The sequence below is a fragment of the Microtus pennsylvanicus genome, chromosome 12 (genome assembly GCF_037038515.1).
Source record: "Microtus pennsylvanicus isolate mMicPen1 chromosome 12, mMicPen1.hap1, whole genome shotgun sequence".
NCBI lineage: Eukaryota > Metazoa > Chordata > Mammalia > Rodentia > Cricetidae > Microtus > Microtus pennsylvanicus.
Window position 1 is genome coordinate 45,369,440 of NC_134590.1, and position 14,112 is coordinate 45,383,551.

The window sequence follows — 14,112 nt, forward strand, 5'->3', positions numbered from 1 at the left end:
TTCTTAATGAAGGGCATTTGAAATGCAAGACCCACCTTTGATGCGGCCCACACACTTCATTATATAGTGATAGCTATATAACGGACACAGAGGAAGTGTGTGCTCTTTGCCTGCTTGCCCTTGCTCTCACGGGCAAGTCCATTCCCTTCTGGCATTAGAGCCCACTTCTTTGAGATTCTGGTGGCTTCTGAAGACCAGCTGAGACATCCAGTCTGGTGGACTGAACAACTCCTGGATTCTTGGACTTTCTGTTGGTTGGACCACAGCCAGTAAACCACACTAATAAATCCCCCCTTGTAGATATATACGTATATTCATTCTAACAGTTCGATCGTCTGGAGAACCTTGACTAACACAACAGATGTCTCAAAAGGTGCGCTGTTTACCTTGTATACAAAGAGACGACCCTACGTGGACAATGGCGGTGTGAACAGGAATGGCCTCCATGGACTCACCTGAATGCTTGGCCCAGAGGGAGTGGCACTATTAGGAGGTGTGGCCTTGTTGGAGAAAGCATGCCATTTTGGGGACAGGCTTTGAGGTCTTATATGCTCACACTACGCCCAGTATGGCTCAGAGTCTCCCTCTGCACCCTGGAGATCCAGATATACAACTCTCGGGTCCTTCTCCAGCACCATGTCTTCGTGCATGCCACCACGCTTCTCAACATGACGACAATGGACTAAACCTCTGAAACTGAAAGCTAGCCCCAGTGAAGTGTTTTCATCTTTAAGAGTTGTGGTGGTCAGGGTGTCACCTCACCGCCATAAAACCCTAACTAAGAAAGACATCTACGCAAATAGAATCTAGACAATAGTACTACTTCTTGATATCAGAATTCAATTTACAAAAAAATTCTACCAGGCAATGGCAGGTGGATCTCTGGGAGTTTAAGGCCTGCCTGTCAGACCCTGTCTCAAAAAACTAAAACAAATAAACCTGTCCCCCAAACAAACCACACACACACAATCACAACACACACATACATGCGCGCGCACACACACACAATACAAAAACAGTACACAGCAGCAAACTAAGAGAAACCATTTTAATACCCACAGCTTTGCTACTGCCAGGCTCACCTATGATTCTAAGGTAACCCAGTGTGACTTGCTTCCTACCTCTTTACTACCGAATACAAAGACTTTCAACAAGATAGTTAATCTGAGCAGAGTAATCTTAAACAGCTCTATCAACTGGAACCTTCTCGAAGAGCCCTGTGAGGCGGCTTGGTATGGCCTTTCACACTGAAATCAGTTACTGAGAAAGTGGCAAAGCAGCCATGGCCCTTGAGCCCACAGGTTGCTTGGGTTCACATCACAGCTGGGAAGTGACAAAGACTGCATGAGAAACAGATCGTCCACAAACAGCCCTGCAGGCTGGCTCTACTCCTGCGAGGCGCTTCCTAATGGTGTCATCTGTTCAGGTTCTTCAGGGACTTAGGGAAACACGTCTTTGCACACAGTCTCTATCACAGGGGCTCTGGCTGGCAGCATCAGTGTTCCCTCGCCAGCGATGCTGCCACAGTGAGCATCTATTGTCCCCACGGCAGAGTGTACAGGATGAAGATGTCCACCTTCCTCATCAGAATTGCTGACAGCCTCATTTCCTGCCAAAAGGATCGGACCACACTTTCAACCCTACAGAAAGAAACACAGAAACCCCATCAGGAATCACTGTTCAGTGTCTGGGCGCGCGCGCACATACACACACACCCTGATCCTAAAGAAACAAGACGCTGCAGGGATTGAGCCATGCATCTTCCACGTGGTTGACAGAGATGGGGGAGAGCAGCCACTGGAACCTGTGACGAGGAGCCTGGCAGCCAGCAGCTGCGAGGAGCTTTGAAATGGCTTAGGAACTATCCCCTACTAGGAAAAATGGATTTGGCATAGGACCCAAGGATTGCAGGAGTTGGGTTAAAAAGCTAGAAAACCTCTCGTTCTCAGCCAACTTGGATCACTTTAAAGGAACATCCCGTTCAGCCTTGAAGGGAGCTTTGGGGACTTCTGTAGGAAGTGAATCCCACATCAGTGAACACAGCTCACCCGTAAACACTACTTCCCCATGAGGATGCTGTTTGCAGAGGGGAGGCCACAAAGCAGGTGATCTGTTCCATATTGAATTATACCTTATGCCCGCTTACCAAGTGCAAAATCGGGCCCAGCAATCTTGTGAAAAGTGCCAGGCACTGAAATATTGGCATCAAGTCTTGGATAGCTCTGACAAGACAAGAACTATCATAAAATCAGCAGCAAGATTAGGTTCCCTGAGAAAAGCCACCTCCTCTCCTCACAAGGCAAGCACTCATGCCACGCGCCCCCATGGGAATTTTTGAAGTTTACCTGGCGGCTGCACATCTTCCTGGACAATACCAGCTCGATTTACGGCCTGCTCCTTCTCTGAGAAACACAATAGGACAATTAATTACATTTCAGAAAGGAGGTGTGGGCATTTTTTTTTAACATGGGCCAATTACAAAGCATATTTATGAGTGTGATTCAATTCAGGAATGCCGTTACTTAACGTTAGGTCGTGAAAGTTAGGTCCTATGATGTAAAAAGAGCCACACTTCAATCAAAAACCGCCTAGCCCACATCTTCCTGTGACCCCAGCATTGTGAAGGGACACAACACAACAGAAACTGCTCTGGAGGTGGTGGGGGTGACATTACAAGCAGAGGGCTGCTGCGAAGAAGGGACAGGCACAATTATCAAGAAAATGGTGCCTAAAAACACTCCGCTGAAGGACCGACTGGACTCCAAGCTAAATATGCTATGTTTTTGATAGGAAATAGAGCAGAAAATTAATCTTTGGGTGGGTGGCTTTGGTTTGGATAATTGAAGCTTCCCTAATTGATTGCAGGTGCTGTGCCAATTAGTAAGCTCGCTGTAGCTGCAGCAGCTAAGCCTGGCACTTTGAAGATATCCAATAGGCAAAGGCCAAGAGAAACCGAGCATTTTATGAGTGTGGGCTTCAAGTTGCCTGACACATCTTTCTAAGTGGTTTGGAAGAAACCTGAGGCCTGTGATGACCAGGATTAGTATTTTAAGTATTTTGACAAATGATAGCTTTCTAGAGGAAAGACTTGGAGCCAGAGGATGTTGACTCCTAAGCTGCAGTGATTAAACGCTATAATCAGACCTTTGTTTTAATAGACCCACTGTTCCTTTATAGCCACACTCAGCTCTTATTTGCTATTAGGTCCACCCTGTCTACCCTCATAGGCCTTCTGCAGATACAAGAAACAGGGTTCCACCAACACTGCTACTCACCAAACAGAAAGTCAATCCTAAATGATTTACTTAATAGTCTTCTCAATACTAACTTTGCAGGGCAGTGGGGGCTATGGGAATCTTGGTATCTAATTCTAAAATGAGAGAGAAGACAAGGAACATTGGCGACTTCTCCCCACCGGCCTCTCTCAGACTAGCAGGTAAATGGCATACAGATGCTATGGACCTGCAGATGTCAATAGACCTTCTCCAACTCAAGGGAACAGTGGCACCTCTAACAACGAAGGTGTTCTCATTGTGAAAGACATCCAATTCTGCAGACCTGAGCCCTAGAAGGATGTCAACAGGGAAGTCTCAAATATGGAGGTCTCAAACATGTGCTTAGTGCCAGCCAGCAAAGCACCACACCACACCACCATGAGTCTCACCAGGAACAAGATGTCTTTGATTTGTGAAAGCAGGAAAAGGTAAAGTTTGTACAATAATTGTCATGAGCATTTTAGATGCACAGACAAAAGAAACTCGGTTACGCTGAGCTAACCAAACCCACTCTCTAAGAAGCAGGTACCACTGCAGGGCCCAAGATTCTGGCAGGCTGCCAGGCACCACTGGGAGGAAGCTGCTAGTTGGTGGCAGGGACAGAATGCCTAATTGTGTTCCAACCTCTTGTCATGCAGTGGAGAACCAAGTGAGACAGGAATCCCCGTCTCGCTGCTATCATGCTAATCACTAATGAGGTTGGGGAGGCTGAAGATTTGTTTAAACAGACTGTAATCTCATCATAATCTGGGTCCTGATGCAACCACCTTGGTAGCTTGGCCTGGACCAGCAAGCTAAACCAGTTCCTACAAAGTGATAACTGAGTATTAGCCTCTATCTAATCCGCCTGCTTCTCTGATCCATTCATGTTTTAGATGCGCTCTGAGGTCAAAGCAGACTTGTGGAAACTCAGGAGACCACACAAAGACACTTTATTTAAGAATGTAGAATCTGCTAATGGAAGAAACAGAAGCCAGTCTAGACTCTTGGGATTTAGCACGTTCATCTTGATGAAGGTGACAGGTTTCTATTTCATTGTCACTGGAGGAATAGCAAGTCTGTGAAGCTCAGGAAAGCAGCAGAGGTAGAGAGGCTTTAGCGGCGTGAACAAATAAGCTAATTACCGGCCTCAGTTGTGAGCAAGTGTCCATGTAAAATGCCTAAAAGCCAACTGTGGGCCCGGAGTTAGAAAATTCCCCACTCCAGTGTCGCAGCAAGGCCAACTCTGCCCCCTGGTGCTAAGGCTGAGGTCTGATTTGTAGTTTTAATTGAGGCTGGTTCTCCAGTCAAAGGGCGATGGTGTATTATTAAATCTTTTATACATGCAGGTGGGCTGACTTTGTGTGGTAGAAGAAGAATCTGCCTAACTACGTCTGAGAATGAGCCAAGGTTTGCAGTGGGCGGTAAGTCTGCTTATTCTGGTGCTGCATTTAATAATGACCATCCCACAAACTCGGGGCACCTGAGAGCAGCTCTCCCAGCAGACCCCCAAGTGCTTTTCTGAGGGTGCTCTGGGAAAGGGGCAGCAGGTACCTGGGCAGAGAAAAGCTGCCAAAGGAACAGGCCCTCATCCACCTTCCCATCTCCTCCAACAGCCTCCAGTGGAGGAAAAGGCAGATCACAACCTGGAATAATTGGGACAAATGGCAACATTTGGATACAGTCTCTGTACTAGACAGCTGTGTTGTATCCACATTAAATTTCCTGGATTCTTGACTATACTGTGATTAGGTAAAAGAATGTCCTTATTTTTAGTAAAAACTAGCTCAAGTACTTAGGAATAAAAGCTCATTATGTCTTCAACCTGCTCTCAAGTGGCTCAACAAAATAACGGTAATGACAGCAATCTAGGTGTGTGCGTGTTCTCGTAAGGAGGGAAAGCAAACGTGGTGACTGTTAACCACCAGCAAATCCAGGTGAAGGACACAGGAATCCATGGCTCTATCCTGGGATCTTTCCTGTCACCTGAGCTTCTTCTTAATTCAAAACAGCCAGATAAGAAAGGCCAATAATACTTTTCCATTCCAGGATGTCTGTTTCAAGCATCTACTTGTTTAAAAATAGCTGGACAGACTTAAGCACTTCCTTGGCAGTTCCATTTGCTGCTGCTGACTAGGTTCTGCCATCCACCTAGAATACAGAGCCCAAAGTGCCCTGGAGCAGTTGGGGCCCTGAGGCCATGGGACACAACCACCAAGTGGTAAGCAGTGATAATGCCTGGGTACCAAATGGCCATAAATCCAAGAGGATCCAGGTGCAGAATGGTGACTAAAACTCAGACTGAGGGGAGCACACAGCTGTAACAGCAGGTGTGAAGCAGCTGGCTGAGGGGACAGAACACTGGTGTGAAGCAGCTGGTGGGGAATAGAACACTGGTGTGAAGCAGCTGGCTGAGGGGGACAGAACACTGGTGTGAAGCAGCTGGCTGAGGGGGACAGAACACTGGTGTGAAGCAGCTGGTGGGGGATAGAACACTGGTGTGAAGCAGCTGGCTGAGGGGACAGAACACTGGTGTGAAGCAGCTGGCTGGGGGGATAGAACACTGGTGTGAAGCAGCTGGCTGGGGGGATAGAACACTGGTGTGAAGCAGCTGGCTGAGAACACAGAACACGGGTGTGAAGCACCTGGCTGAGGGGATAGAACACTGGTGTGAAGCAGCTGGCTGAGGGGGACAGAACACTGGTGTGAAGCAGCTGGCTGAGAACACAGAACACTGGTGTGAAGCACCTGGCTGAGGGGATAGAACACTGGTGTGAAGCAGCTGGCTGAGGGGACAGAACACTGGTGTGAAGCAGCTGGCTGAGGGGGACAGAACACTGGTGTGAAGCAGCTGGCTGAGGGGATAGAACACTGGTGTGAAGCAGCTGGCTGAGGGGACAGAACACTGGTGTGAAGCAGCTGGCTGAGGACAGAACACAGGTGTGAAGCAGCTGGCTGAGGGATAGAACACTGGTGTGAAGCAGCTGGCTGAGGACAGAACACTGGGTGAAGCAGCTGGCTGAGACCAAATGTACCAATTGAGAATGGGCAGCTGAGAGGAACTGTTGGTGTCACAGAAGCCCCATCACGGCTGCAACTCACCGAGCCAGCTAGCTGAAGGAACTAGAGGCCGCTTCAATCACTGCTCTCTGGCACTGCCAACATGTCTGACACTCGTCAACACCAGGCTGAATACAGACAGCTTTGCAATGCTAGTTAGGAACCAGGACTTCATCCTGTCTCTGTATTCGGCTCAGTTATACGGTGAACGGGGTGAAAGGCATATTCTGAGACCTGGCGTGTAATAGGGAAAGAGCCCTCACAAGGAAGGGTTCTGCACATCAAGTGAGTTCTTGTAATCTTGTTCTACCAGATACACAGCACAGCTTCAACTGGGGCAGCAAGGGACAGCAGGAAGAACACAGGTGAGAAGCTGGAGAATCACCTCCTCCCAGCTCACCCATGTAACCTGCCCTGCAACTTCATTCTTTTGTAGACATCCTGACAGGGCATCAGGTGGGCCAGGTCAGAGAGTCAGGGTCAAGTGTCCATCCAACAATTAACACACAGAGTGACACAGGACCATGCACCCAAACGTTAGGAATAAATGAGCTCTGGGCCTTCGGTAAAACCCTGTGAGTCTGTATTCTGCACATGTAATTAAAACTGGGAAAGATCAAAAAAAAAAAAAAAACCTGCTCTTACTTTATCCCATGTCACCATTTGACTTCAATGTCTGAAATACATGCTGGTTTTAAAGGGCCAGACTCAGAATTGGAATAATTGTAGGATGTAAAGACATCAGGATCAAGTTATGGTCTCCTAAGTCCTCAGACAATCCCCACTGGCAACAGGATAAAGGGAAAAGCAATGCTTGGGCTCCCTCCAGAAGTGCAACAGAGCTGTGCCCCAAGACTAACTGCTATCTCCCGAGTCAAGCAGGACTTGAGCTATGGACTGACTCTGCACTCAGCCCATTGAACAGATACCTGAGTCTTGGTGAGTCAGTGAGAGAGCTACAGATCACACTGAACGTCCTAGTCACAGGGTTTGCTACTTGGTGACCACAGGTCTCTCCTTTGCTGTTTGACAAAGCAGCCTTCCATCTCATTCCTGCTGCCTGTGGGGTTATTATGCTACTGGAGCAGAAATCATGGAACCTGCCCAACCCCATACTCCCCACATCCAGGCTGGTCCTGAGGGACCTGATACCTTGACTTGACATGGCTTGGGCCCCTGTCTAAGAACTGTGGCCCACTCCTTGGAACAAGCAAAGCATGTGGAATAATAAATGTGCACAGGGCAGTCAGAGGTGAGGAGGAACTTAGCAGCTGCTGAGAGGCAGGAGCAAAGCAGCAAGTGAACCCAGAGCTCAGGTGGAGGGACCCTCACAGAGGCTCAGGGAAGAGCATTCAAGGAGGGACTGTCTGCCTACAGAGGAGAACCACCTCTCCCTCTCCATGGGCAACTGAAATCACTGTTAATACGAAGTTGTTGTGGAATATTACTTTAACTATGTGAAGGCGTGTTACATTTGTTTGACTAGGCAAAGATGTGTTTCATTTGCTTATGACACATTTGTTTAACTCTGCAAAGATGTGCTGCTGTTTTAACCTGCCTCCTAAGGCTTCTGATTGGCCTAACAGAAATCTGATAGGCCAAGAGCTAGACTAAATACAGTTTCTGTGTGATTATTTCGGGCTAAGCAGCCAGGAATGACCGAGCGGCCCTTGCTACAAAGACAAGCGCACAATTGGTGGAAGCAGCACTCCATCAGTGTAAAGGCTGCTATGATTGGTGCTTACTTTATGACCTGGCTGGAAGACATCTCCCATGTTCCCTCTTCTCGTTCATCTGTGTGCTGCGCTATTAGGCTCCATAAAGACACACAGGGCCCTGGCACACAGGTGGAGGTGAAGACCAACTGTAGAGTTGGTTCTTTTCTTCTACCTCATAGCATCCAGGATCAAACTCAGCTCTTCAGGCTTGGCAGCAAGTGATTAATGAACCATCTAGCCAGCCTCTATCAGACGCAGCTGTGAGGCAGGCAAAGCCAAAGTACCCCAGACAGTCAGTAGTTAACACTTGGAGAACGCCATTCACTTCCAGAGGGTTTGTCGCCCTGTGTCAGACAGCAGAAGCTGTCCCCTTCAGCGCTCACAACTCGCCACTCCAAGGCCATATGTTCCCGCATCTACACCTGCCCTTTCTCTAGAGTTGTGGGAAGAGGTGTCTTGACTCTGCCTAAGGTTGTGCCACCTGATCTCAGGAGCCCATGTCACCTCCCTCTACAGACTGTCCTTTTCTCTAGCACCTTAGCCTGTCAGGACTCTCCTGGTGTTCCCATGCCTCCCAGCCCAAACTGAAAGCCAAACCTCATTCTCCCTCCTCCCTTCGCCTGTTTCAAGGGTTGCCATGTTCCTACCAACTGACCAACATGTGTAAATGTCCATTTAACAGACGGCTTACTTACTCTTGGGTCTGCTGCAATCTTCTCACTTTCAAACCACCGAAAGCATAACCGACAGTTTATTTCTGACACCCTTCTGTAAGTCTAACGGATACTTTCACGCACCCCTGTTTCCAAGCAACCTGACCCTGCAGTCACACCCCTTTCATAGAGAGCTGTCTTGTTGACACTATGGCTGTCTTTAAGCCTCTCTATGCCCGCTCCTCCTGAGGCTCCTTGTAGGCCTTTGCTCTGCTGACCACTTCTCAGCCATTTGCATGCTGGTGTTCTGGACGCTAAATCTTCCAGCTGGGAGCACTTGCTAGAGCCCCAACCTAGTGCGCTGACGGGTCCCTCACGCCACTCCAGACTGGGTACTGTTCTGCCTCTGGGCAACTCCAGAAGCTGGTGCCTCAACTGTCCAAAATGGCACCTATTCAACCTCTGCCCTCAAACCGATGCCTTCAATTGGTTGTCACCATCACCACAACCACCTTCCTGGTTGCTGGAGTCAGGGAGGTAGGAGCCGTTATCCCTCACCCTTGGGGTCTGTGGTTTGATTAAGAATGTCCTCCCTGGTCCTGTGTATCTGAAAAGTTGGTCACCAGGGAATGGCACTATTTAAAGGATTCGTGGATGTGGCCTTTGTGGAAGAAATGTGCTACCAGGGGAGGCCTCTGAGGTTTTCAAAAGCCCAAGCAGGACCCAGTGGCACAGTCTTTTCCTGTTGCCTGGGATCCAGATGTAGCTCTCTCAGCTCCTTCTCCCGCACATCTGCCTGTGTGCCACCATGCTCCCACCATGATTAAAATGAGTGTAAGCCAGCCCCCATTAAATACTCTCTTTTATAAGAGTTGCTGTGATCATGGTGTCTCCTCACAACAACAGAATACTAAGGCAGGGCTCGGCAGTCACAAGGCCCTGTGCACTAGTCCCTCAGCCCCAGAAGTGGTCTGGTACAGGCTGGGTACCACTTCCTAAGGAGGGACAAAAGGATACTGCTTTTTAGTACCCATCTTCCTGCCTCTAGACCCTTCAATACTGGCACTGAAGCTGGCATACAGTGGATCTGGTCACCTTGTTAAAACACTTCCATAACCTCCACTGGCTGAACTTTGAAGATAGCGGTGGGGTAACTGCGGGGTTTTAATTAAATAAGCCAGATGACTGCACTTGAAGGACAAATGGCAGGCCCAGTGCCAAAGACCTGGAGAGCTCCACACTGCCTCACAAACCAAAATAGTTTCCCGTTACGAATTCTCACCAAACCAGTAGTACCAGGTGTAGTTCAGAAAGAACTCAACTGGGGCCAGCAGGATGGCTCAGCCAGCAAAACACTTGCCAAGCAAGCCCAGTGACCTCAGTTCAATCCCACAACCCATGAAAAGGCAGGTGAGAAACGACTCTACAAAGCTGTTCTCTGACCCACACATAAGCTATGTATGCGCACCCCTCAACAACACACAATAGTGCATTTTCCTCATAGGCTTTTCAGAAGAAAAACAATATGCACACAAGAAAGACATAAGGGACAGACAGAAAGACGAAGAGCTGGTGACCAAAGGAGCAGAGAACACACTGGGCTAAGACAGTATGCAAGAAACACATGGACAGGATAGAGTGAGAAGAGTGGCCGGGAATGAGGTGCTGAGGTCACCACACACATGCCCCACATCTAAACCTCACCTCGCATGAGTGACAACTAAAATCTGGGGTTTGAGCATAAGAAAGGAAAGGGTCTAAATACTAAAACCTGAACGCACTGAAGTGAACAGAGGCTCACCCGTACAGCAGGCTCCCAGTTCTGATCCCAAGTACGCGAGCCAGCTGGACACGCTTACTCCAGGGCCAGCCAGCCCAGGCACACACCTGCCCATCCAGCTCATTCTCATCACCTCCATCTCAATCCTCGCCAAAGCCCTCCTTCTAAAAGTGATTTCTGTGCAGTTCCTAATATGAGAATGTACTAGGAATTTTCACAGGTAATTCTTAATTCACCCAAACCTGTAAATTCAGTCCAATAAACACCACCATCAAAACCTGGGAAGCCGGCAAGATTCAGAGTAAAGGAAATACCTTGCCTACAGGTTATTCAATTAACAGCTCCCACCAAGGGTTATTATGAGCACTAAATAGCTTAACAGTTGAAGTGCTTGGAAGAGAGCCCAAAAAACAAAAAAACCCACAAGCTTCCGATAAAAATTAGCTGTTCAGTATTAGTTACTTTTTGAAAGATTTAGTTACAACTTTCAGTTAAAGTTGGCCAAATTCATCAAAATAAGATACAAGGTGAGCTGTGGACAGCCTTAAATCTAAAAACACACTATCATAGTTATTCTTGCAAGAAGTTCACCCCAGAGCTTGACTTGCCTGCCAGCAGCAACTTAGGCAGTCAAAGACTGAGAAGGAGTCCTACAAAGACGTGTAGGAACACAGGGCATGCTTCCTCCTCACTGGCTGACTGAGAGCAAGGCTTCTTGACCAGGCCAGCCCTCGCATTTTGATGCTTCCTCCTGGGTGACTTCTGTGCATTGTGGAAAATTTATCCTGAATCCTATACACTAGGTACTAACAGCCCACTCACCGCCTCCTCTCTCCCTCAGCGGTGACAAGCAAACCCATCTTCACAGGACAAAGCACACTAGCTAAGAACCGCAGTCCTGTCTTCAGAAAGAGGATTTTCCAAAGGGAGACCACAGCAGACCTTCTGTCTTGAGTCCAGCTCTAGAAGCTGCAGTAAAGTAGCCTGGGGCAGGGGTCCAGCAAGGGAGAGGGATGGAGACGGTCTGCAGGACCTTACACAAGCCTTTGCTCCCACCACACACGGCACACGCAGGAGGACTTGAAGGCCGGAAGCACAGAGACCATCTCAGTCTGGGCTGATGAAAAGCAGATGCCAGGGGATGCATGCGTGTACTTTAAAACACTCTGCCTCCAGAAACCAAACGTTATAGCACCGGAGACGGGCAGCAAGAGCATTTGCATGGCACTTCAAATCGCCAAGCTTCAGCCTCGGCTAATAGTCCCTGGGGGCTGGGCTGGCCCTCGTCCATCTTCAAGACGATTCAGGTTTCCTGGAGAACAAAATGAGCCTCTAATGCCTCATCTCTCCTCTCTGACAGATGGTTTCAGATGTATCAAAGTGCTAATCCGTGCTGAGGTATAGGTCTCCAGGAAGGAGAGTTTGGCTTTTAGAATGATAGGACCTGAATGATTAAGGAGGAAAATGACTCCCCGGACATTCACCATTGTCATGTGAGCAACCAGCTTAAAATGAAGGAAACCAGCAGAATCTGAAAAACGATTTGACGAAAAACTCAAAAACCCAGGTTAACAGTTTAGCTTTGAAATATTTCCGCTCCAAGGCATCTTAGGGGATGGAAATGAAGCACGGTAAAAACACCTTTCAGCTCAGCATGATCAAGGCTCCTGCCTGCATCACCATCTAAGTCTGCGTGGATGCAGGGGGTTCTCGAGACAGAAGCCTGGGCTGGTACATTTCCCTCATCACTTATAGGCTACGTGGTTCCATCTGTAAAATGGGTAACATCCACCTCAAGGGAAGGCTATGCAAATTCAAAGATCCAGTATATGCCTAATCTGACACATATCAAACATTCCATATATATATGTATATATATATATATATACACACACACACACATACACGTATATGTATACGTGTATGTGTGTGTGTGTGTGTGTGTATGCTGTGTGTGAAATAGTGTTTAAGTGTCGACCTGCTATGTGCAGGCTGCTTTCATACACATCAACACTTCTGTGACTTAGAGATATTCCACAGTTTACTGATCCGCGTGGATGGGTATTTAGAGCCTGACCATTAAAGGTCTGACATGGGGCCATTTGTCCGAGGTCACCGGGCTGCACAGAGAGAGCTGAAACCCGGCTGGCCTCACTAAGCCCACATCCTTCCTCCGCACTCCTAGAACAGATAGGGAGATAGGGTAGCACTAAGGGGGGGGGGGGGGGCGCGTAAGGCTGGGGCTAGCCACCGCTCGGGGTCAGAGGTCACTCACGGTATTCCTCCAGCCTCATAAGAGGCCGGAAGTAGATAGGGTAGAAGGCGGCGCCGACCATGGAGATGAAGCCGCCAAATATGAGCGCGGTGCGCAGGTTCCGTGCCGCAGCCATGGAGAGAGAGGGGGCTTCGGGGCCCCCGGAGGCCCGACAGGCAACCCGATCCCGGTCTCAAGGTCGCGACCTGGCTCGGAAGAGGCGGAGCAGCTTTCGCTTCCGGGACTAGAGAGCGGGGCGGAGTCTCCGGGCTCGGAGGCGGGGCCTGAGCGGGAGGCACCACGCGCGGGGCGGGGCATCTGAGGGCGGGGTCTCTAGAAAGGGCGAGGCTACGGGCCCCGCGGGACGTCGAACTAAGCCCCGCGGGCGGGCGGGACACTGGTGGCAAACGCAGTCACACTTTTGTCCGCCCTCCTTTCCCCGGGTTTCTTTTTGTCCCCTTACTCTCCCTGGAACTGTGTTCTCCCTCATCTTCCCGAACCACCACCGTCCTGTTTAACTCTCCGTTACCAACCACACTTTCCCATCCTTCCCCCTTAGTATTTGATATTTGGTGACTGCTCATAGCCCCTGGGAGACTTTGGGCGAGTCACTGAATCTTCCCCTTTGAAAGCTGTTTCTGGGCATGAGCCACAAAGGAACAAATCGCGTGGTCCGGAATGTTTTTCAAGGTATTTGCAAAATCTAAGCCTCTGAGTCTTCTGAACCAAGATAGCCTTCCTTCGTGGGGTGTGTTTGAACATCCAAATGAACCTTTGGTCGCTCATCCCCTCCTCCCTCCCTATTTTATGTGCTGGGTTGTGAGGAAATTACACATGGGTTCCCAAAACTAAACAGAGGGCTGCAACACTATTAAAACCTCAGAATGGTACAGAGTCAGTGGCAGGTTCCCCTAGGGCTCTGGCTCTTTGCCTGGGGCACAGCCTCTGAAGAGTGACACCTGCTTCCTCACCCCCTGATCATCTTCCTCCATCTCTGCACCTGTCCCTCCCTTACAGAGCCAGCCAGAAGATAGGATATCCTCAGGGAGTGGAGCAGCTGAGACCAACATTCCTTGGGTCTTCACTCAACACCTTAGAAATAGAAATGACACCAGCCGCTGAAGCTGGGGTGCACAGAGGATATTTATCTTGACCTCGGCAACATTATTTAGTCCTGAGAAGATCTGCAATCTCTTGGAAATGATGTGGTGAGCACAGGTCTTTTTCTCTGTAGTTTTGTAGTCGAATCGAGATTCCATCTACCTTTGGCTCTAGCAGCATATAAATCAGTCGTTCAATCTGTCGGCAGATTTATGGACTCTCTTGCGATGCCCCCAAACACCAGGCGAAGTGCTAAGGGGGACACAAGATGAATAAGACATGACCTCTGCTC

The 14,112-nt window shown here is 48.9% G+C and overlaps 1 protein-coding gene across 1 annotated transcript; it reads right to left on the minus strand.

Annotated features, from left to right (window-relative positions):
* Window positions 1-1,034: 1,034 nt before the first annotated feature.
* Smim20 (small integral membrane protein 20) lies at window positions 1,035-12,965 on the minus strand. Its single transcript, XM_075943536.1, has 3 exons — window positions 12,741-12,965; window positions 2,346-2,402; window positions 1,035-1,640 (listed from the first exon to the last, which is right to left on the minus strand). Exons 1-3 carry the CDS (start codon window positions 12,853-12,855, stop codon window positions 1,603-1,605), a joined length of 210 nt encoding a protein of 69 aa, XP_075799651.1. The 5' UTR covers window positions 12,856-12,965; the 3' UTR covers window positions 1,035-1,602.
* Window positions 12,966-14,112: the final 1,147 nt, after the last annotated feature.

Bases quoted from the DNA above. Each gene is read 5' to 3' on its own strand.
- Smim20 (XM_075943536.1), bottom strand. From the start codon at position 12,855: ATGGCTGCGGCACGGAACCTGCGCACCGCGCTCATATTTGGCGGCTTC. The intron at 2,403-12,740 runs GTGAGTGACCTC...TGTGTTTCTCAG, and splicing joins TATGAGGCTGGAGGAATACC to AGAAGGAGCAGGCCGTAAAT. The intron at 1,641-2,345 runs GTAAACTTCAAA...TTCTTTCTGTAG, and splicing joins GGAAGATGTGCAGCCGCCAG to GGTTGAAAGTGTGGTCCGAT.